The sequence below is a fragment of the Hyperolius riggenbachi genome, chromosome 12 (genome assembly GCF_040937935.1).
Source record: "Hyperolius riggenbachi isolate aHypRig1 chromosome 12, aHypRig1.pri, whole genome shotgun sequence".
NCBI lineage: Eukaryota > Metazoa > Chordata > Amphibia > Anura > Hyperoliidae > Hyperolius > Hyperolius riggenbachi.
The window spans coordinates 204006016-204030757 of NC_090657.1; the positions used below are offsets into that span (position 1 = coordinate 204006016).

At 45.8% G+C, this 24742-nt stretch overlaps 1 protein-coding gene across 3 annotated transcripts in view; it reads right to left on the reverse strand.

The window, feature by feature from the left end:
• Window positions 1–23918, reverse strand: part of ABCC3 (ATP binding cassette subfamily C member 3) — a 143660-nt gene extending 119742 nt beyond the window's left edge. For all 3 annotated transcript variants that reach the window (XM_068263109.1, XM_068263108.1, XM_068263110.1), the window contains exon 1: window positions 23481–23918. In XM_068263109.1, coding sequence (XP_068119210.1) covers window positions 23481–23528 — 48 coding nt within the window. In that variant the 5' untranslated portion in view covers window positions 23529–23918. The remainder of the gene's footprint in view (window positions 1–23480) is intronic.
• Window positions 23919–24742: the final 824 nt, after the last annotated feature.

The following is a 24742-nucleotide window of genomic DNA, read 5'->3' on the forward strand; positions in this document are numbered from 1 at the left end:
TGGGTCTGGATGCAATGCAGCAGTCTGGACAACGTGTACGTTTGGGTTACGCGTACATTATGGGGGGGCACACACTATGCTGAAATATCCTGAAGATTTTCAATGGGCTGCTGCAATAATACAGAAATCTGACACAGTGGAAACAGGGCTAAACTTCAAATGTGATGCCACGGAATTGCTTGTGTATACTTGCAGATTGGCATCAGTGTTTCCGCCCAACAGCAGGTGTTGGGGGACAAAACGTGACAGCAAACACTGAGGTACCATCTCCGTAAATTGGTCCTGGAGCTCACTAGCAACTTGAGCATCGTTTTCCAGTGCGATTTCTGGGGATTTTTGAAGCACCTTTTAATTTAATGCTGCAAAATCACTTTGTAAAGCAATTGAAAAGCAATTTTGCATTAATCCTATACTTTGTATTGAAGTGCAAACAACCCAGAAAAATACTGCAGGGCCCGCGATTGCAATTTGGAGGAATAGCAATCTCTCCTGTGGAGTCCCCTTAATTGCCTTTCAGTAGCCTAGCACTTTTGGAAACTCTAGCGATTCCAAAGTGTGGCTGAAACAGCTCCTGAAGGTCCCGGCCTTTATGAATACATAAGAGTAATATCTCTGCTAACAACAATATCATTTTATTCTGACTTATAACAGATGAGGGTGGCAAAACTTGATGCGTTGTGTTGACTCCTATTGGTCTTCTATTCCACTATCTGTTGACTCCTATCGGTCTTCTATTCCACTATCTGTTGACTACTATCGGTCTTCTATTCCACTATCTGTTTTACTATTGGTCTTCTATTCCACTATCTGTTGACTACTATCGGTCTTCTATTCCACTATCTGTTTTACTATTGGTCTTCTATTCCACTATCTGTTGACTACTATTGGTCTTCTATTCCACTATCTGTTGACTACTATTGGTCTTCTATTCCACTATCTGTTGACTACTATTGGTCTTCTATTCCACTATCTGTTGACTACTATTGGTCTTCTATTCCACTATCTGTTGACTACTATTGGTCTTCTATTCCACTATCTGTTGACTCCTATTGGTCTTCTATTCCACTATCTGTTGACTCCTATCGGTCTTCTATTCCACTATCTGTTGACTCCTATCGGTCTTCTATTCCACTATCTGTTGACTCCTATCGGTCTTCTATTCCACTATCTGTTGACTACTATCGGTCTTCTATTCCACTATCTGTTTTACTATTGGTCTTCTATTCCACTATCTGTTGACTACTATCGGTCTTCTATTCCACTATCTGTTTTACTATTGGTCTTCTATTCCACTATCTGTTGACTACTATTGGTCTTCTATTCCACTATCTGTTGACTACTATTGGTCTTCTATTCCACTATCTGTTGACTACTATTGGTCTTCTATTCCACTATCTGTTGACCACTATTGGGCTTCTATTCCACTGTCTGTTGACTACTATTGGTCTTCTATTCCACTATCTGTTGACTACTATTGGGCTTCTATTCCACTATCTGTTGACTACTATTGGGCTTCTATTCCACTATCTGTTGACTACTATTGGGCTTCTATTCCACTATCTGTTGACTCCTATTGGTCTTCAATTACAGTATCTTGACCCCTACTGGTCATCTATTCCAGTACTGTCAGCTGTCCACCGCACCCACTTCTCTCTTACAGACTCTCAAGTGTGGCTGTATAGTGGCCCGGAACCATCGTTGCATGTGACAGTTAGTGAGTATGTACGGGTAGCTTTTTTTTTTTTACATTTTCCATGTCTCACACTATGGGCTTTTAAAAATGTGTTACACTACATACACACATGCAATAAATGTTGTCCATCAGGGATTGTTAAACAATCCCCTAGGTTGACAATTCAGGGACAGATGCTGTACAGACATCTTTTGCTATGGGCGGGAGCGGAGTGACAATGATCTGTGCACAACAGTGCGGATTCCTGCAGGGAAGGGGGGGCTGGGGCGCTGGTAGCAAAATAACATTGCGGTTGGTCATAATCGGAAGCCGTTAAAGATCCGACATGGTGGATCCATAAAGACTCCTGACGCCTGAGCAGGATTGATCGTTGCCCACTGTACACAGAGCAGTTGTCGGCTGAAACCGTTATCGGCCATTTTAGCCAACAATTATCCCATGTGCTTCGCTTTAGCCTTCTATTCCAGCTAAGATCATATTTTGTTATTAGTACAGATTGAGGGCCTATGCAAACCAGAAGTCACACAACGCGATTGTAATTGCCTTGCTATTGCGCAATGCGATTTTGCGGCATTTGCATTTCTCAGTCGGTGATCAGCAAAGCGCTAAAAATGCAGTGCTAGTCTACTTTAGGGGACCCAGCAGAAAGCCTCATAGGTAAATTCCACTAACATGATTGGTTGGATGGCACCCTCTCAAACTGCTAGGTTCTCAATAGGTTGTAGTAATCTTCGCCCACACTATTCAGCCAATCACAACGCTTTATGCTGTAAGAAGGTGCTGTGATTTGAGAACTGTTCCCTATGAGGTTTCCTGCCAGGTGCCCTAAAGTAGACTAGTGCCGAACAACGCTGCAGGAAAGCGCCCTGTGTGAATGGGCCCCAAGTCTTCTGTGCCACCCTCTGCAGCGATAAGGAGTGGTTTGTAAAATAGAAAAGGAAGGAGCAGTTCTTATCTTGTACATTGTTTGCATGTTGTATTTGCGTGACTCAGGATTTAGCGCATGTAATGCCTTTCCCCAACAGAAGAGTAAGGTCAGACTTTCACTTCTCTTTTTTTACGTGAATTCCTGAGGTGGTTTATAAGGGCCGGTGACACCCCAGAGACGGTCGTACAGTTGTACTGTCAGTAAAGAACAATACTAAGTATGTGTGGTCCTGAGAAAGTCCTGACACGCTCATTACTGTCCTCAGAACTAGAGTTGCTCAAAAACAAAAAACTGTGTACATCCCATTTAGTTTCAAAGACAAACTGGGAAAATGTAGTAGCGATCGTTCTAAAATCGTTCTAACAAAACTTCTAAAACTTTGCTAACAAAAGAAAAAACAAAACATTGAAACTACATACAGTGACTGCCAACTACTTGATACATACAGCCGCCAGATAATACATATAGTGACTGCCGACCACATAGTACATATACCCATTATCTGCTAGAACGGTACATACAGTGACTGCCTATCACATGGTACATACAGTGACTGCCTGTCACATGGTACATACAGCCACCACCTGCCAGATAATACATACAGTGACTGCCTATCACATGGTACATACAGCCACCACCTGCCAGATAATACATACAGTGACTGCCTATCACTTGGTACATACAGCCACCACCTGCCAGATAATACATACAGTGACTGCCTATCACTTGGTACATACAGCCACCACCTGCCAGATAATACATGCAGTGACTGCCTATCACATGGTACATACAGCCACCACCTACCAGATAATACATACAGTGACTGCCTATCACATGATACATGCAGCCACCACCTGCCAGATAATACATACAGTGACTGCCTATCACATGGTACATACAGTGACTGCCTATCACATGGTACATACAGCCACCACCTGCCAGATAATACATACAGTGACTGCCTATCACATGATACATGCAGCCACCACCTGCCAGATAATACATACAGTGACTGCCTATCACATGATACATGCAGCCACCACCTGCCAGATAATACATACAGTGACTGCCTATCACATGGTACATACAGTGACTGCCTATCACATGGTACATACAGCCACCACCTGCCAGATAATACATACAGTGACTGCCTATCACATGGTACATACAGCCACCACCTGCCAGATAATACATACAGTGACTGCCTATCACATGGTACATACAGCCACCACCTGCCAGATAATACATACAGTGACTGACTATCACATGGTACATACAGCCACCACCTGCCAGATAATACATACAGTGACTGACTATCACATGGTACATACAGCCACCACCTGCCAGATAATACATACAGTGACTGCCTATCACATGGTACATACAGCCACCACCTGCCAGATAATACATACAGTGACTGCCTATCACATGGTACATACAGCCACCACCTGCCAGATAATACATACAGTGACTGCCTATCACATGGTACATACAGCCACCACCTGCCAGATAATACATACAGTGACTGACTATCACATGGTACATACAGCCACCACCTGCCAGATAATACATACAGTGACTGCCTATCACATGGTACATACAGCCACCACCTGCCAGATAATACATACAGTGACTGCCTATCACATGGTACATACAGCCACCACCTGCCAGATAATACATACAGTGACTGCCTATCACTTGGTACATACAGCCACCACCTGCCAGATAATACATACAGTGACTGCCTATCACTTGGTACATACAGCCACCACCTGCCAGATAATACATACAGTGACTGCCTATCACATGGTACATACAGCCACCACCTGCCAGATAATACATACAGTGACTGCCTATCACATGGTACATACAGCCACCACCTGCCAGATAATACATACAGTGACTGCCTATCACATGGTACATACAGCCACCACCTGCCAGATAATACATAGTTGCATATTAAGTTTGGGAACAACTTAAAAGACATCCTTCCATGTTCAACCAGAAAACAGTAAATACAAATAAAAACTGAGGCATCAGTGTCCTGCACCCTCAATTATCTGTTGATCCAGGGGAAGGCTAAAAACATCTACAAGGCTTAGACCAGTAGGCCATAAAAGGAAAAAAAAATCCTTCCCGATTCCAAATAGCAGTCAGATATATCCGTGGACCAACCAACACTGCTATCTGCCTGCCCATATGGCCATGTTGTCGAGATCTTGTTGTAATAGGTCACCATTTTGCCACACGTTTACTTCAACTACAACATTTATGGTTTTTGGTCTCATTAACAGTTCTTATAACCTTCCCATCTCTTTCCACCTTCCAACGCCAAGCCTTCTAACATCTTCTTACACAACATCCATAAAATTCTCCCCTTGGTCCAAGCCTTCTAACACCTTCTTACCCATCATCCTATCAGCAGCTCCCCTTGGTCTTCCTGCAGGTCTAATGGGCACTTAATGGGCACTCAATCAAACCTTTATCTTTGTCCTATCTGGAGACATGTTCTATGCATCTTCACCTGTGAGCCTGTACAAAAAAAAATAAAAAAATACTAGGGTATATTTCACCCTCTAATTAATACATCTTCCTTCTTTCCTAATCTTTATTTCACTGGAGGAATATTAGATCATTTCCGTATCAGGTCACTGTTGACCTTTGTACAAGTAGCGAGCGTAGTGAGAGTACCTGTGTGTAGCTGAACTAGGTAAAGTTTGCGGTGACACAATTATGTTGCCTCTATACAGCCTGGTGATAAGATTACACTAAGAGGAAGGAAGAGACACAGTATATCCACATATCCACAGCCTTTTTCATCCAGGTGAGGAACATCTATATTTATCTCTTGTTATGGCCCAGGAAACATCTGCCAGATAAAGAGGAAGGAAACCCATTCCTATTAGCATGCCAGGCCGCGCCTCTCAGAGATCCCTTCAGGGGAGATGTTTGAGCAGCTGCTAGGAGCCTCCAATAAGATTATATGCTAGTTTGTTGTTATAGATATGGTGTCTGTCACATGATGATCACAGCACCAGGCGGCAATGCTGCTATCAGACAGCGATGATCACTAAAGATAGGAGTAAATATATCAATTTTCCAGCCAGTTCTATCCTTTGATCAAATCTGCCCCAACATGCCCATTCAATGCACTTTTGATTGATTTTGGGGAGTTTAAAATTCCATGGAATAGGGATGAAGCCATACAGAGCTTGCAGTTTCATTTAATCTTTGCACAGCAGATTTCTGCAGTTCAAGTGTTCAGTGTGCAATGAACTGAACACTGAGGGCTCGTTTCCACTATTGCGGTGCGGAATCGCCTGGATTCCACCGCTGATGAAATCGCATGCGGATGCGATTCCCCATGCGTTTTTTGCCGCGAATTCGCATAGGTGAGGGTATATGCGATTTTAACCATGTCACTGCCTGTGTGAATTTACATTGGTACCTATGCGAATTCGCGGCAAAAAACGCATGGGGAAAACGCATGCGATTTCCCTATTAAATACATTGCATGCGATTCGCATGCATTCCACTCGCAGGCGAATTCTGCGGCTCTTTTGTGCGTTTTTTCACCGCTGAAAAAAACGCACCTCAACAACGCTACAGTGGAAACAGGCCCATCCACTTGCATTACATGTGCGAATCCGCATGCGTTGGACGCATGCGGATTCGCGATAGTGGAAACGAGCCCTGACTGATCTGTTTCCGATTGGCTGCTTGCTATTATGGGCCATCAATGACCGTTATAGATCCAGCAAACCCTGGCTGGATTTTTAAAAAAATGTCTGTTAGGTGATAAATAAACAGTTTGTAACTAGTGGAGTAAAGGTAGCCGTACATCTAGCGGTGATGGGCAGATTCGATCAAGAGACAAATCTCTGTCTGCCGTTCCCGCCGCGCACCCCATCGAGCAAGTCGGACCAACATCTTGCAGCATGCGCGATTCACTATGCGACTAATTGCGGGGGCCGAAATTGATCTCATTGTCATTCGGGCATGTACTCGGCAGCACAGATTTTCATCCAATTCGTTTATAATAATCGAATTGGATAGTCGATCGTCCGCCAAGTCGCCTGATGTATGGCCACCTTAAAGAAGAACTCCAGTGAAAATAATGTAATAAAAAAGTGCTTCATTTTTACAATAATTATGTATAAATGATTTAATCACTGTTTGCCCATTGTAAAATCTTTAAAATCCCTGATTTACATTCTGACATTACATGATGACATTTTTACTGTTGGCAGGTGATGTAGCTGCTGCATGCTTTTTGTTACCAGTTGTAAACAGCTATTTCCCACAATGCAACAAGGTTCACAGACAGGAAACTGCCAGGACCATGGTCCTCAGAGTTTCTAGTGGGAGGGGTTTCACCACAATATCAGTCATACAGTGCCCCCTGATGGTCTGTTTGTGAAAAGGAATAGATTTCTCATGTAAAAGGGGGTATCAGCTACTGATTGGGATAAAGTTCAATTCCTGGTCGGAGTTCCTCATTAAGAGTGCAAATACAATCAGTCCCCTGCTCTACAGGGTCCACCTACAGGCCTGTATTAGCCACTGCATCAGCTCTTCATCACGGTAAAAAATATAATGAAAAATATAATTGCCACAATATGGGCTTGATTCACTGAAGCCCATCGCGCTGTAACAAAGGTAAATCTTCTTACGCTCGTTATTTAAACAAGCGCCACTTCCTGATAGAGCGGGCATGCTATGCGCGCTAGTAGCAAAGTAGCATGCCCTCTTAGCAACGACCGCTCCTTCCCATACACTGTGCGATAGTGACCTATAGCGGCGGCAATACTTCACTAGTGTGGCCACTATACATCACTATTGCGCGGCATATGGGAAGGAGCGGTCGTTACTAAGGAGAGCACCCTACTTTGCTACTAGCGCGCATAGTATGCCTCCACTATCAGGAAGTGGCGCTTGTCTAGCGTAAGAAGATTTACCTCTGTTACAGCGCGATAGGCTTAGTCAATCAAGCCCTATGTGCTTTGCACAGTGCTAACCATTAATAAACTTTTCACCTCTGTGATCAGGAGAGGGAATGGGGCAGGGCAGTAAGCAGAGGATAAGGCAGCCAGTAAGGAGAAGGGATGGAGCAGGGCAGCAAGGATAGGATTGGGCCACCAGTGATAAAGAAGGGTGGCGCAGGGCAGTAAGCAGAGGGCCAGGAAGCCGGTATTGGGAGAAGATAGGGCTCTGTGATGAGCAGAGGGTCAGGCTGCCAGTAGTGGAGGGAGATGGGGCACTGCAGTGAGCAGAGGGTCAGGCTGCCAGTATTGGAAGGAGGTGGAACACTGTAGTGATCAGAGGATCAGGCTTCCAGTGATGGGGAAGGGATGGAGCAGGGCAGTGAGCAGAGGATCAGGCTGCCAGTGATGGGGAAGGGATGGAGCAGGGCAGTGAGCAGAAGATCAGGCCGCCAGTGATGGGGAAGGGACGGAGCAGGGCAGTGAGCAGAGGATCAGGCTTCCAGTGATGGGGAAGGGATGGAGCAGGGCAGTGAGCAGAGGATCAGGCTGCCAGTTATGGGGAAGGGATGGAGCAGGGCAGTGAGCAGAGGATCAGGCTGCCAGTGATGGGGAAGGGATGGAGCAGGGCAGTGATCAGAGGATCAGGCTTCCAGTGATGGGGAAGGGATAGAGCAGGGCAGTGATCAGAGGATCAGGCCGCCAGTGATGGGGAAGGGATGGAGCAGGGCAGTGAGCAGAGGGTCAGGCTGCCAGTGATGGGGAAGGGATGGAGCAGGGCAGTGAGCAGAGGGTCAGGCTGCCAGTGATGGGGAAGGGATGGAGCAGGGCAGTGAGCACAGGGTCAGGCTGCCAGTAGTGGAGGGAAATGGGGCACTGCAGTGAGCAGAGGGTCAGGCTGCCAGTATTGGAAAGAGGTGGAACACTGTAGTGATCAGAGAATCAGGCTTCCAGTGATGGGGAAGGGATGGAGCAGGGCAGTGAGCAGAGGATCAGGCTGCCAGTGATGGGGAAGGGATGGAGCAGGGCAGTGATCAGAGGATCAGGCTTCCAGTGATGGGGAAGGGATAGAGCAGGGCAGTGATCAGAGGATCAGGCCGCCAGTGATGGGGAAGGGATAGAGCAGGGCAGTGAGCAGAAGATCAGGCCGCCAGTGATGGGGAAGGGACGGAGCAGGGCAGTGAGCAGAGGGTCAGGCTGCCAGTGATGGGGAAGGGATGGAGCAGGGCAGTGAGCAGAGGATCAGGCCGCCAGTGATGGGGAAGGGATGGAGCAGGGCAGTGAGCAGAGGGTCAGGCTGCCAGTGATGGGGAAGGGATGGAGCAGGGCAGTGAGCAGAGGATCAGGCCGCCAGTGATGGGGAAGGGATGGAGCAGGGCAGTGAGCAGAGGGTCAGGCTGCCAGTGATGGGGAAGGGATGGAGCAGGGCAGTGAGCAGAGGATCAGGCCGCCAGTGATGGGGAAGGGATGGAGCAGGGCAGTGAGCAGAGGGTCAGGCCGCCAGTGATGGGGAAGGGATGGAGCAGGGCAGTGAGCAGAGGGTCAGGCTGCCAGTGATGGGGAAGGGATGGAGCAGGGCAGTGAGCAGAGGATCAGGCCGCCAGTGATGAGGAAGGGATGGAGCAGGGCAGTGGAGCAGAGGATCAGGCCCCCAGTGATGGGAAAGGGATGGAGTAGGGCAGTGAGCAGAGGGTCAGGCTGCCAGTGATGGGGAAGGGACATAGCAGGGCAGTAAAAGGTGGGACAGCTGAGAGCGGGTGCCATTATGTACACCACCTCTGTATTTTCTTGGATATTCGCCTGCTAGAAGAAAGTTTAGAATAGTAACTGGAGCTTTTCATTTCAGAAATCTTTTTCCATTTCCATGTAACAAACAGCTGTGGAATGTGGGTGGTTGTAGCGTGTACACCTTCTGCAGCAACACATAAACGGCCTGTCTCATTGAGTGATGACTAGACCAGCTGATAATCAGCCACATATGTTTCATGTCCGCTCGGCTGTTACCTAAAAACCCTCTAATGCTCAAATCTCTGCCAAACCTCCACTTTGGAGCTTCCCGGCTGTTTACAAGACGTTTCTGTACAGCAAAGCGCAATGTACGCATATGTCCCTCGGCGAGCGAGATTAACCCTTTCCCTGCAAATGTCGCTACAACAGCTGATCACGGCTTTTTCCTTGATGGAATATATTTATAACGGGGAGCACTGACAAAATCCATGCTTTAAAACCCTGTCTGGAACTCAACCTGGGACTTCAGTGCGCAAATCCACAGGGCTAAGTGATTGCACCCACCATGCTGACCTAGAGTAGACGCCACAAAGCTACCCTGAAGGTCCATACCGTCCATACCCACCGCAAGATTTCATCTGCCGTTTTGATAGACAACCGTTCTTTCTACTGAACACATATGCTATTGCTCTTTTGTTATGGCCTGATGAAGCGGCATCAAACCTGCGAAACGCGTTGCATATTTGGAGTTCATAATCTTTACTACAGTCGTTGTGTGTCTACTTGGAGGATGTATGTCCACCACTACCTCCTCTATTTACCAAGAATTTGTTTTTTAAGCTCATTTAGCTTCCTTTTATCCTTTTGGCGCCTGTTCTCCTGCATAATTTCCAGCCGACATCGTGTAACTACCGTTATGCACGGTACACATTGGTTAAAGATGGCCGACGCTCGTTCGTTGTGAAAGAACATCATGACGGCTTATATTGGAAATGATCATTCAACGATGCCCGTATGTAGGGATCATTAAACAATGTTTCCGCTAACGTCTATGTAACGTCCCCTCTTTAACGATCCGATCGTTTGAGTAACGTTCATTGATGTCTTCACGTCGTTCGCATCATGTCCCTTAAGATCTTGAATGGATAGATCGTAGAACAATCATTCGTCGATTTCCACAATCTACTGTTCCATGGGTACTTAGCTTAAGAAGGCAAACTATACATCTACAGAATGGAAACATCCTGTCATTTTAAGCAAGCCATACACAAAACAATTATTTTGCTCAATTGGACAAAAATGTATAATTGAGAAAAAATTGTGTTTTCAATCAGCACAGCAATCGACATTACGATCAATGTCATGATCATAATATAGAACAGCAATGATGGTTATTGGTGAGGTCAATCTCGGGTCAAAAATGCATTTGTACAGTGTATGGCAAGCTTAAAAAGTGAACCAGAGTAGAAGCACAGTGTTCTCCCCAGGCTCTTTTAGCCGGGTGGTCCACCCGACCACCCGGCTAGTTTTGGTGAGCACCCGGCTGTCATCGGCCCTCCTTCTCCTCTGGTGTAAGCAGAGTTGTGCAGAGAAGCGTCGATCCTGCATTCTCTCATCTCGCCCCACCCGGCTACTTTTTCATGCCACCCGGCTGGGAAAAAATTCTGGGGAGAGCACTGAAGCACCCTCATGTATTTTACCATATATATCAGTGGGAAGATTAGAGAAAACACCTACCCTGCTCTCTGTTTCAGTCTTCACTGTTCAGCTTGCTTCTTATCAGCCCTGATAAAATCCTTGACTGAGCATCCTGTCTGGCTTTGCTCAGGAATCTTTATAGCAGAGTCTGTGTTCTCTAGTGTCTTTTCAAGCCCAAGCCTGCCCCCTTGTGGCTCTGCTCAGGAATCATTATAGCTGAGTCATTATAACTAACATTTATGAAATATAGGTCATTTTTTTTCCCATCAAAGCAGCAGTGATAGCCATACTATCCGAGGAAAAAACAACAACACATATATAAGTAGAAAAATACTTGTTCTAATTACATATTGTATGTATTGCACTGTCCATGTTTTGATTTCAGTGAATTTTATATAGTAAATGAAGAAAAAACCTGTTCCAGGTATTTTCCATCTTTACTGCCTCTGACTAAAGCCAATCCAGATGTCAGTTCAGCTTCTGCAGAGGAGTTAGGTGTATTTCCCTTCTCAGCCTCGTGTCACACTGAACTGCCCTCAGCCAATCAGTGCAGAGCAGGAATGTGGGAGGGGAGATAACAAGCTTCCCTCTCTTTGGCAAATGTACCAAATAGAGCCAGGCTGACTGTGATAAGATTTATTACAGCAGAAAGATTTATGATTATATTGGAATACTTGCAATGCAGGGTCAGGTTGCAGACTGCATAATAAAGACAGAGCAATGGATAAATGGAATTTGATTTTATGCTTGACAATACCGCTTTAAAATAAACCAAGCCAAACCCAGAAGCCAAAAATGACTACGGCAAGCAGAGACAGACAGGAATGGCATGGAGGAAGGAATGGGGGATGACTCAAAGTTTAAAGGTTTTGGCTAAAAAAAGAAGTTCTGCGAGATGAAAAACAAAGGAAAAGATGTCCCCAGAAGGAGTTCCAGCCACAGCCGTGTGTGTGTGTGTGTGTGTGTGTGTGTGTTCGTGTGTGTGTGTGTGTCTGTGTGTGTGTGTCTGTGTGTGTGTGTCTGTGTGTGTGTGTGTCTGTGTGTGTGTGTGTCTGTGTGTGTGTGTGTCTGTGTGTGTGTGTGTCTGTGTGGTAATGTTCTGGTGTCGGGAAGCTTTGGAGTAGAGAATGCTGGTGACTAGAAAATCAGACAACAGAAGAACGGCTGCCACTTTACACTGCACCACCAGACATCCCTTCCAGTCAACAGCTAAAGGGTGCCAACTTCATCCTCTGACAAGACGGCCATCCCAGACGTACTTCCAAGCAGTGCTGTGTGGAGGGGATCTGCAGAAAATACAGCTATCTGCAGCTCTGTCTGTCATGGATTGGCTGCCCAGTCACATGACCTGAAAGTGAGGGTTCCATTACTTTCCCAGCATGCCAGTGTTGTATACGAGTGTCTCCTTAGTAATCTGTTATTGTTCTCCTCCCCTGACTGGTGGCAAGTGACAGTGACAGCTCATTGTGTAAGAAATAGCTGACACCTTCCATTCATCTGTGAAGAGGAAATACACAGCCACACAAGCCTGGCTATCACATAACTGCTTTTACTTTTCAACTTAAAGGACTACGGAAAAAAAAAAAAAAAAAAAAAAACTGGTGTTCTGTCAGATTTTAGCTGCTTACTTTTTTCGCTATAGTTCAGTCAGAACTGAAAGGTTTTGGACTAGTCCATCTCCTCATGGGGGAATCTCTGGATTTTGTTTATTTGTTTGTTTTCAAAAGTAGTTCCTGAAGGGCAGTTGCTACCGTTAGTAACGCGTATTACCATAGCAACGGTTGCGCAACTCAAATACTGCAGGTCGTGCAACTCGCGGTGCGTGCTGTCGGAAATACGGGTAATATTGCCGTGCGGTTTTCTGTGCACGGCAGTGTTACCGCAATGTTGTGCATCAACCCCTACTGTCACTGCAGCTTTAAGGCCCATACACACGTCGGATTTCCGCGAACGACGGGTCGTTTGAACGTCCCTTCATTCGCCTGCTAAATCGGGCGTGTGTACAGACTGTCGTTTGCTTGAGCGATCCGCCCGGCGGATCGCTCAAACTCACTCTTTTTTTAAGCGAACGACAGTCTGTACACACGCCCGATTTAGCGGGCGAACGACGGAACGTTCAAGCGACCCGTCGTTCGCGGAAATCCGACGTGTGTATGGGCCTCTATTCTTACTGGTTTCTCGATTTAGGTGGTGTGGAGGAGAGCAGAGCTATCACCTGGCCCTGGCCCTACAAAACTACATCAGTGCTGATCATAAAGAGGCCCCTCTGGAAATAGTGGCATTCCAGAAACAGTAGCAGCTCCTATCAGCCTCTAATAACATCCTGAGAAAAGGAAAACTTTATCTCCCAGCTAACCACTTTCCTGCACACACTGCTGATAAGAGCACTCCGCTGGAGGTAGCTGTAACCTTTGTGTGACTAAGCTGTGTGTATATAGGGGCGACGCCCTCATCTTGCTAATTGCTGCAATCTGTGATAGGTACAAGCACTGATCACTGGTGTAATACCACATGTAATGTTTACACACGCCTACCCAGGTGATCTAACTGGATTTATCTCATGTGTAGTCAAAGGTGCCAATAAAATGAAATTAGGACTATAAAACGAGTAAACCACATAACCTACCCATTAAATATTCCACAGCACTCACTGATCCTATAAATAATAGTGTAAAGGTGCCCATACAACAGACACTGTATGGGCAGATTGACCAAGAGACACATCTCTCTATGATGGAATCTGATCGGAGAGAGATCTGATGCTTGCCCATACACTGCAGGCCAATTCCCGAGACTTCAGCATGAAATCTCTTGGGAATCGGCCTTGTGACGCCACATTTGCTGCTGCAATGTGTGCCCCCCCCCCCCCCCCCTACATTTAATGTTTTACCTCTCCACTGTCTGGCCCCTAGACTTTTTGCCGCCTGAGGCAAACTTGGGAGAGAGGGAAAAAAAAAAAAAAAAAAAAAAAAAAAAAAAAAAAACCCTACGACCCCCCCCCCCTCAAGCTGTGGGGGAGGGGCCGCCTAGCTGGAGGGGGTAGTGGGCAGGAAGGGGATATTGGGCAAAGCGGCGGGGAAGGGGGGGGGGGCAGACCCCCCCCTCCCTCGCCTGGGTCCCCTGATCTGCGCTCCCCCTTCAGTTTTAAAAAGTTAACTAGCAGCCGCTACTAGTAAGAGGCAACAGGCGGGGATGACTCGCCTCTTCCACGTTCCAGCGTGCGTTCCACTGTCGTCACTTCCTGCAATGCCGCCCACTGTATTCTAAGTGGACGGCATTGCAGGAAGTGATGACAGTGGAACGCACGCTGGGACGCGGAAGAGGTGAGTCATCCCTGCCTGTTGCCTCTTACTAGTAGCGGCTACTACTTAACTTTTTAAAACTGAAGGGGGAGTGCAGATCAGGGGACCCAGGCGAGGGAGGGGGGGGGGGGGTCTGCCTCCCCCCCTTCCCCGCCGCTTTGCCCAATACCCCCTTCCTGCCCACTACCCCCTCCAGCTAGGCGGCCCCCCACACCTACGGACAGGCGCCCCCCAGAAGTGCCACCTGAGGCATTTGTTTCACCCCGCCTCATGGGCGGACCGGCCCTGAGTAGCAATGCTGAGGATGCACGGAGACCATGGCTGGAGACAGAGAACAGGTAAAGTACTAAATGCACGGACACATTCACAGGGGAAAAACAGCACTGGTGGATCCATAGTGTTCGTCGCTTGTCCCGATATCGCACACCTTTACTGCTGCTGTGCATCTTGCGCAGTACACTCTGGACGATGTGGACTTAAAGGACAGCTGCGTTCGAGCAGTAGAGGATGACTTTGTGAGGTGGGTCTCTGCACCAGTGGGGACCTCGGGCTGGTGGCTGAGAGCAGAACTTTGGCGTGGGACAGGTCAGCTGCAAGGGGCTGGATTGGCTCCTGATCCTGTGATCAATGTGAGCCAATCAGATTGGCTCACAGGGATGACAGGGTCAGAAAAGAGGGAGAGAGCAACGCTGGGGGGTGGGGTCTGAGGGGTGCTGTGGGCGATCTGGGGCAGGGGCGGGGGGGCAGATCAGTGTGTTTGGGTGCAGACTAGGGTGGATGCAGCCTGCCCTGGTGGTCCCTCGGACACTGGGACCACCAGGGCAGGAGGCAGCCTGTATAATACACTTTGTATACATTACAAAGTGTATTATACACTTTGTAGCGGCGATCGCGGGGTTAACAACCCGCCGGCGCTTCCGTACGGCCGGCGGGTTGTCGTCGCGGGTGGGCGGAGCCAGTTGCCGAGGAAAGCGTGCGTCATCAATGACGCAATCGCTCCCCCGGCATGCCAAAAGGACGCAACGCCCTTGGGCGTATTGCGGTCCTTTCGGCGTCCACTTTGCCGCCGCCCATCGGCTGTGTGCAGTCGGCAAGTGGTTAAAGTGAACTCGAAGTGAGAGCAATACGGAGGCAGCCATTTGTATTTCCTTTTAAACAATACCAGTTGCCTGGCAGCCCTGCTGATCTATTTTGGCTGTAGCAGAGTCTGAATCACACCTGTAACAAGCATGCAGCTAATCTTGTCAGATCTGACAATAATGTCAGAAGCACCTTATATGCTGCAAGCTTGTGGCTGAAAGAAGCAGTGGATCAGCAGGATAGCCAGGTAACTGGTTTAGCTTAAAAGGAAATAAATATGACAGCCTCCATATCCCTCTCACCTCAGGATCACTTTAATGTCTTCAGCCCACTTCCCTCTAGATTGTAAGCTTGCAGCAGCAGGTACTTCCTCCTACTGTTTCTTATTCTGATGTAATTTATCACATGAGCATGTACTCATCAAAAATGTCTATTTGTATTGCTGGATGGCCTGATTGCACAGTTTTGAAACACTCACGTATCTGTGTTCCCCTCCTTTTGTTTTATACTATTTACAGCGCTACAGAAGATGCTGGCATTATATAAATAAAAAATAATAAATACCTTTAGATAAAGAAAAGGCATAAGGTAATATTGGGATAGCATGTATTCACAATTATGCAGCACTCCTAACCATATATATGCGTGACAAGAGGTACCTGAGATTATGCAATTACACAACACAGGTACTTGCCAAACACCATCTTAGACAAATATGTACATACTGAACTGATGTTTAGAAACACCGATGTAGATCCAGCAAAGATTCAATAAGAGGGAAAGCCCTGCCCATTGCAGCACTTGCTGTAAGGTTACAATATCTGGACACAAAAAGACACGGGAGTCAATTAGTGGTGTACCAGATGGTGCTGCGATAGAAATACAGAAATGTTACAACAATGGATCAGTAGCTGGCAAATAACATCTTAAGTCCAATCTACACGATATGATTCTCTGTGCGATTTGATTACAATTCTATTTACGATCCGATTAAATCCAACATGTCCGATCGGGATTCGATTCAATTCGATTTGCCATTGCAAAACAATGGCAAATCGAATTAAATCGAATCCCGATCGGACATGTTGAATTTAATTGGATCGTAAATAGAATCAAAATCGAATCGCACAGAGAATCATATCGTGTAGATGGGGCTTAAGGTCACATTCCATGCTTCCATGAACCGGCAAGCATTTAGGACAACTTTAAAGATGCGAATGGCTGTTGAATGTTGGAACAGATTTTTTTAGGAGGAGGAGGTTCCAAAGGAGGTAGAGAAGAATGTGAGAAATCCTGAGAAACCTGAAATGGGTAAATGAGTTGGGAAGATCACTAGCTGAACTCAGGTTGCACATGTAATGGTATCTGGCTGTAAGTGAATTCACGTATGGTGGAACCATAAAGGATGGACCAGAGGTTCCAGCCAATTTACTGGTAGACTACAGACAAGGTCGTTACAGTAGTTAAGTGGAGATATAAGGAGGGCAAACCTAAAATTTTAGTTAAATCCTGTGTCTGAAAGGAACAAATTTGTTGGAGGTTTTTCAGTTGGAGAGGACAGGAGGAGGTTAGTAATGTACGGTTTGAATGAGAGCACCAAGTCAAATGATATCCCCAAAGCATCAAACTTGAGTAAAATTGGTATTGCCACAGTATCAATGTTAATAGTTATGTCAGGCAGGTACAATGTCAAATTCCATTCATAAAGAGTTTAAGAAGGCAACAGGACTTAAAAGATAAAAAAAAATAATAAAAAAAAAATTACAAAGATCAGGAGAACAGAGATGGATTTGTATATCATTCACATTGAGTTATTTAAATGCTATCTGAAGCAAAGTGAGATAATAGACAGGGCCACACTATGTATAGAGGGAGAAAAGAGGTCCAAGTACTGAGCCTTGTGGTACTCCAAAAGAGAGAGAATGGTGAGGAGTAACAGAGTTTTGCATGCTGCAAGAAGCGCCTTTCAGATTCCTGCACAAAATAGAAGATGAGACAAGAGACATCATGGAACACCTGTACTCACTTTACAGTTGCATCCAAATGATCAGGAACATTTTTTTTTTAACAAGGGAAATCTAATGGGAGCACTTAGCTGTAGAGCGGGCAATGCTGAAGGCAGAGGGAAAGCAAGAGAGAGCACTACCCAACGGGTCAGAAGAGGATAGAGTCTGCAGTAGTAAAGTATGATAGATCAACAGCTCTGGCAGTTGAAGACACATCAAGAAGAGATAGTAGTGCATAGCAGATAGTTACAGGACAGTGGCTTCCAGAGGGGTACACTGGGTCAGGAACTGGAGAGGTAACATCAACTTTAAGTTTAGTACAGTATCAAAAGGAATTGGGCTCCATGTTCACTGCTGCCCAGGACCCCATTACCTAAAACTGCCTCCGTTTAGTTAGTGAGTTCATAGTCGTTGGTTACTTTAGAATGGCAGATTCAGGAAAGTGGTTAGCGTGTAAACCAGACTGATGCTGATAGGAAACAGTTGGCGGGGAAGTGGCTAACCAAGTAGGTGTGAACAAGTTATTACTACTATGGGGGTGGAGGGTGATCAACGAGCACCCTGAGAAAACAAAAACACAGACAACGGAGCCCCGGTGGTGCAGCACGGCACAAACAGCGGGAGAATGATTGTTGTAAATAGGATACTCACAAAGGGAGGTTGCGTAGGAGCCTTATGTCGGCTCATTGCACTTCTCTGGCACTTGATTTGGCCTGAGGAAGTGGGCTCACACCCACGAAACATGTTGCCAGTGCTAATAGAATTAATTATATGAATTTGTCTTCATTTGAGGTAAGCCACCTCATCTTTTTCATTTTATTGTTTTTAACAAAGTTTTATTACGTTCTGGACGCCTCTACCCTCTCGTGTTATGTTATTACTACAGTAATTAAACTTTATTTATAAAGCACTAATATATTACGCAGCACTGTACAATAGATAGGGGAGACAGCTGGGAGAAGTCCTGGAGCCTCGCAAGTGATGTGAGGAGTGTTGGAGGAGCAGAGAGAGCGGGTTGGGAAGCATCTCTGGACAACATCCGAGATGTACAAAGGGGAAGTATGGTGTATTGAGTTGTATGCCAGACAGAGCAGTATAAAATCGATTCAGAGGGGGACAGGGAGCCAATGAAGGGACTTATGAAGAGGGGCAGCTGAAGAGGAGTGAATGAGCCTGGCAGCTGCATTCATAGCACAGCTGCTGTTGATGCCAATTAGTAGAAGCTCTCTGCTACCGAGCAGAGCACAGTATCTTATACACCCCGAGTCACCAAGGACGATCCACTCAGCTTCACATCTCATACTGATACTTCAGTGTCTGGTGGATGAGGGAGGGTTAGATCACCTTATGCAATTCTGTATCTATTGGCAACACCAGTGCTCAGATCTCTGCAGTTCTAACTTCCCAGCTCTGCACATCTGTCTTGGTAAGAGTTTTCCCCTCCACCTGCTGGATTCTTTACTATCCCTGGGACTCCAGTAGTGAGATCTCCGTGCTATGGTGTGCCAATTATCAAGAGCTTCCCCTTCAGGAGTCTTCTGGTGTGGTGATCTCTATTCTCCTAGGTTCTCAGCTCTGCCCACCTATCGCACTTCACTTCCCCTGCTAAATTCTTCTATTCTTCCAGGTCTCTGATGCAGAGATCGCTGCACACAAAACTTCTACGAATACACACCTGACCTACCCATAACCCGGAACCCCCTCCACCTAACCTTGCTCAATTCTTTTCATCAAATCATAAAAACTCATAAATCAAGGACTAAACAGAACTAAAATGAGTATGTAACACTATAGAATCCCACTGAATGGAGGCAGGGGGAGTCCTCAGGCAAAGCAGGGTTGTTGCTCTGGGGGTCTCTGGTGTAGAATCTGGTTTCAGGGGTGTGACATCATATCTGGGCGGCCAGGCGAGACCTGTGTGTGTCCTTGTGTGCTCCCTCCTGCATATAATCTCCCTCTCTGTTCACAGGAGGCCACATGACTCAGGAACACACAGCCGGTCAGGCACATGGACTATGCATGGAATTCACCAGTAGTGCCTCTAGCACAACGACCAGCTAACAATGCAGCGCCACTTCCCCAAAACTCTGTCCGTGCAGAAGTGTGAGGGGCAGCTGTCTTCTGAGAGAAAGGGGAAGCAGCAATATGTGCAATCCTCAGATAACTGGGCACTGCAGCAGAGGAGGAAGGCTGATAAGTGCATCAGGTTATGAGGCCAGACCAGACACAGAATACCTGTGTGACCAGTCTGGCCATTGCTGTAGGTGAAGGGGCAATGCAGGGTCCATTAGATACGCATTTCAGCAAGTCTTCTGATCAGTCATTCATGACTAGGGAAGAAAGATTTGGCTAATAAACCAGCATAGCAAGAAACTCCCACAAGACCAGAACAGCAGCCAGTACCTCACAGGTGACCACCACAGAGATCCAGTGTGGGGGTGGGGAGCTGACAGGAGAATATTTATTATTTATTTATTGTATTTATAAAGCGCCAACATATTACGCAGCGCTGAACATTAATTTAGGTTACAGACAATATTTAGGGGTGACATACAGCAATATGACAATACAGGAATACAAGAAAACCAGATCATGCAGCAGAGTATGAGTACAAGGTAATGCTTAGTCAGTCACTGGATGGAGCATGGAGATTAGGCAAGTTAGGTTCACTCAGATGCATAGCATGGGTTCACAGTAATGGAGGTGCAAGATCAGGTAGGACACAAAAGGAGGAGGACCCTGCCCAAAGGCTTACAATCTAGAGGGAGAGGTAAGGACACAAACAGTAGGGGATCAGAGTTCAGCTGTAGGTTTAGAGCACTTGTGAGGGGTAGTAGGCCAGAGTGAAAAGGTGAGTTTTGAGGGCTTTCTTGAAGATGTTGAAGGAGGGGGCTGCCCTAATGGGTGGAGGTAGGGAGTTCCATAGTGTTGGAGCAGCTCTTGAAAAGTCCTGGAGGCGTGCATGGGACTGGGTGATGCGGGGGGCGGTTAGGCGAAGTTCATTGGAAGAGCGGAGTGAGCGGCTAGGTGTGTACCTCTGAGTAAGATCGGAAATGTAGGTTGGACAGGTTTTGTGGACAGATTTGTAGGTCAGACACTATATCTTGAATCTGATTCTGGATTGGATAGGAAGCCAGTGGAGGGATTCTAGGAGGGGATCTGCCGTGGTGGAGCGATGGGAGCAGTGGATAATTCTGGCTGCTTTTTTTTATTTTTTTGAGAGGTTATCTGAAGTGGGAGAAATATGTAAGCTGCCTTATTTTTTTCTTTTTAAACAATACCAGTTGCCTGGTAGTCCTGCTGATCTCTTTGGCTACACCTCTACCTGAAACAAGCATGCAGCTAATCTCAGAGGTGCCTGGCTCTTCTACTGACAACATATGCTATTGCTCCGTTGTTATTGCCTGATGAAGCGGGATCAAACCTGCGAAACGCGTTGCATTGTCCCACGAAGTATGTAAATAAACTTGTTATATTTGACAAACACATTGGCAATTTTTGTGTCTGCTTGGAGGAGGCGAGTCCACCACTGCCTCCTCATGTTTTAAACTTTTTAGATACTTTTATCCTTTTGGCGCCTCTGTATCCATACTATGCAGCTAATCTAGTCAGACATCAGTCAGAGCCTCTGATACACATGCATGTTCAGGGTGTATGGCTAAAAGTATTAGGCCTGAGACCCACTGGCAGCACTTCGTGACAGATCCACAAAGCGTCCCCGATTTCCAAAATCGTGGAAGTTTGTGATGTTGATCGCAATTTCCAGAGCAATAGTGATTTGGCAGTGCAGCCACTGATGCAATCGCTTTGGGATCGCTCCCAAAATGCTGCAAGCAGCAATTCGCGATCCAGACCACCCCATAGGGTCCACTGGTATAACCCTTTAGAGATCACAAGCAAATGGTGAGTGGTGCAAAATCGCTCCCAGTGGACTCTAGGTCTTAAGAGGCAGGTGATCAGCAGGGCAGCCAGGCAATCGGTTTTGTTCATAAGAAGTCAGCCTTCGTATCCCTCACAGTTCAGGTGTGCTTTATGGATCCTGTATATCAATTTAAACTGTGTAGTTTTTGGGCCCTTGAAATAAATCGTTTCTGATTCAGTGGAATTTATGGCTTTGTAACGCGCAGGTAGTACAAATCCTTGCAGAGAAACAGGTTTCCATCCACTGACAGTTGTACGCCGGATCAGAATCGGTTGCCATGTGCGGTATCGTTCAAACCCAGACTGGTCGCATTTTGTGTAGATTGTTGTAATCCATTTGATCAGGAAATGAGAGGAACAGCGTCAGGTTAAAGCAAACTCAAGAGGGAAGATGAGATTTCCTGCCCACTTTGAGGGCATTTTGCTCCATTCCGTTCATTCTGTGTGATAAGGAACACAATAAAACCACAGCAAGGGATGACTGAGGTCTGAGGGTCTCTTACTGGGCGCAGAGCTGGAAACTCATCACCAGATATCACTACAAGAATCCTGGAGAGAAACAAACATCCCTGAGGTGAGATGACCCTTCGCTAAAAACTAAAATATCCCGTTTTTTAAAAGCTGGGGTGGTACTTTATAGTGTACGAATATGCCGTACTGCTCTGAGAAAAGTTCCAGCGTGTTTAGCCAATTAGGAAGAGATGGCGTTCCATTCTATGGGAATAACTATTTGCTAGTTTTCTGTTGTGGGAACAGGCAAACCAGACATAGGGAAAACAGATGTGAGAGCAGGCCCATAGGAAAGCACGGGTCACTTCTGCATGTCCATTTGTCCACTGCTGCCCACTCCAGGCAAGAAAAATGCAAAGTGTATAAACCAGGGCTGTGGAGTCGGTACACAAATCTTCCAACTCCGATTCCTCAGTTTCTGAAACCACGACTCCAACTCCAACTCCGGGTAACCAAAATTGCTCAGACTCCGACTCCTTAGTCTAATACTTAACAGGGCTGTGGATTTTGTACAAAAATCATGCGACTCCGACTCAGACTCCTCAGTTTCTAAAAACCACGACTCCGACTCCGGGTGCCCAAAATTGCTCCGACTCCACAGCCCTGGTATAAAACACTCAACTACCCCCCCCCCCCCCTTGTAATTTAGAACCTGTGACTAAAATTTCCTTTGCCCAACATCATGGCGGCTTTTTTTAATTATTTTTTTTACATACATGTCATCGACTGAAAACTCTTAATGATCTGATCGAAAAATTACATAATTCATGAATTATGTAATTTTTCAATGAGATCATTCAAATAGATTGAAGAGATTGTTCCCAATAGCTCCGTTATTGGGCACCCTAGGAGAAAAGGAGCACTCGCACCCCAACTCGGTGCCTGCAAACTCATGTGTAGTCCGCTGAACCCTCCAATACCTCATCCAACCCTCTCATCAATCCATCTACGCCGAAGGAGAAAAATACAAATGTTTCAAAATCTGGAAAATAATACATAAACATGGCAGTGGACGATATTCCAACTGCAGGAGTCCTTCAAATGTAACAAACAAATTTAAGCCATTAAAAGAAATATAAAGGACTAATCAAACAGAATCTTGCAAACAAAATAGGTACGAAAATATGATTAATCAAGGTGAATTACTACTGCATTGCCAACAATAGATGTAAAAAATGAAGAATGATCAATGAGAGACTTAAAAAAAAAATCAATGATAAAAAAAAACTAATAAATAATCAAGACGACATCATTATTAAAGACAGTATAGTATTGCAGAATGTGCATAGTAATGCTTACACATAAGCATGTGACCACACCGTTTTTTCTTATTACACAATGCAAAAAAAAAATTTGGTTCACATGCTATAGATTTTTCATTTTACTTTGTATTTAAAATATATAATTTTATTATATATATATATATATATATATATATATATATATATATATATATATATATATATATATATATATATATATATATATTTGTATTAAAAAATATACATATATTTATAATATATATTTTACTGTATATGCATGATTATAATATTAATGTATATAGCAATGTACAGGTTTAACTGTAATTATTATTATTTTTTCATTGTATTTTCTTTAGCCAAAAACTCTCACCCAGAACTTGGAGCCCAGAAACCCGCCGGTGCCACAGAAAGTCTCCATGGTGATCAGTGCAGTAGTTTCCTATAGCAACAGGCTGCAGCAGTCCGTTCTCCACACATGTGCAGCGGCGCCCGCCCGCCTGCCTCAGGATCCCTGCCCGGGGAAGTGCAGATGTGGAGCGCCCGCCCGCCTCAGGATCCCTGCCCGGAGAAGTGCAGATGTGGAGCGCCCGCCCGCCCGCCTCAGACTCCCTGCCCGGGGAAGTGCAGATCTGTGTGGAGCGCCCGGACAGAGTGACATCCACTCAGTGAAAGGTGAATGCCTCGGAGCGGCTGTACTCAGTGATGACTTTCTATGATAGGGCTGCTGGCTGCTGGAGGGACTGCTGAGAAGAGCGAGCAGTTTTAGGCGAGCATTTCCTGCTTTCTGCCACCCTCCCGCCTCTCAGTCTCTCCCTGTCCCTCTGCTAAAGTATGATAGTGCCTGGGCTCCGCCCCCCGGAGTGATGTACCATAGTGGCCACACCCTTCTCTCTACACTACACAGCAGAGCCAGGTCAATGCTGGCACAAGTGCCTTCCTTTCCAAAAGGATGAAAACAAAACTTACTTTCAAATATTCATTATTAATAAAATAAATCAAACTGTAAGAAAACAAAACTAAGCAGAAGAACGTTAGGTAATGGCAGATGGTTTACAGAACTAATGAGTTTGGTACACAGCAGATGCTATGAGCCATAAACCAATTGCATCAGCATTTACTAAATAATAACACAGCTGGTGTGGGACCTCGGCTTTACTATCTGTTGATAAAAGAACAGAAGTCACCCCTTGTTGTTCAGGTTCCACTACAGACGCCTCTATTTGATTTTGCAAGCGCATGCGTTTTTTTTCAATGGCAAGGAGAATTATTTGATAATATTAATGGCAGTACTCTTCACACTAGTGCAATTCAACGTACGCCGACATGTATTTGTATCGATTGTGCACGCAATTTCAACATGGCAGACTTTACAAGCAACCCAAAAATAGCATATCAAGTTCACAACAAAGAAAAATGTTTCTTAACAAAGGGGGGGGGGGGGGGGTGGAAGGGTGGTTCTCATCAGACCCATGTGAACTTTCACGCCCTTTAGTGCCCTTGCATTCCCCTCCATGTGCTGCTGTCTGTAGCCTTGCTGAGCTACGCACTATGGCGCATGCACTGTCCTGGCTGCGTGCCTCCTCAATTTCAGTTCTATGGCCCAGGAGCATCTTGCGCATGCGCAGCTAAACG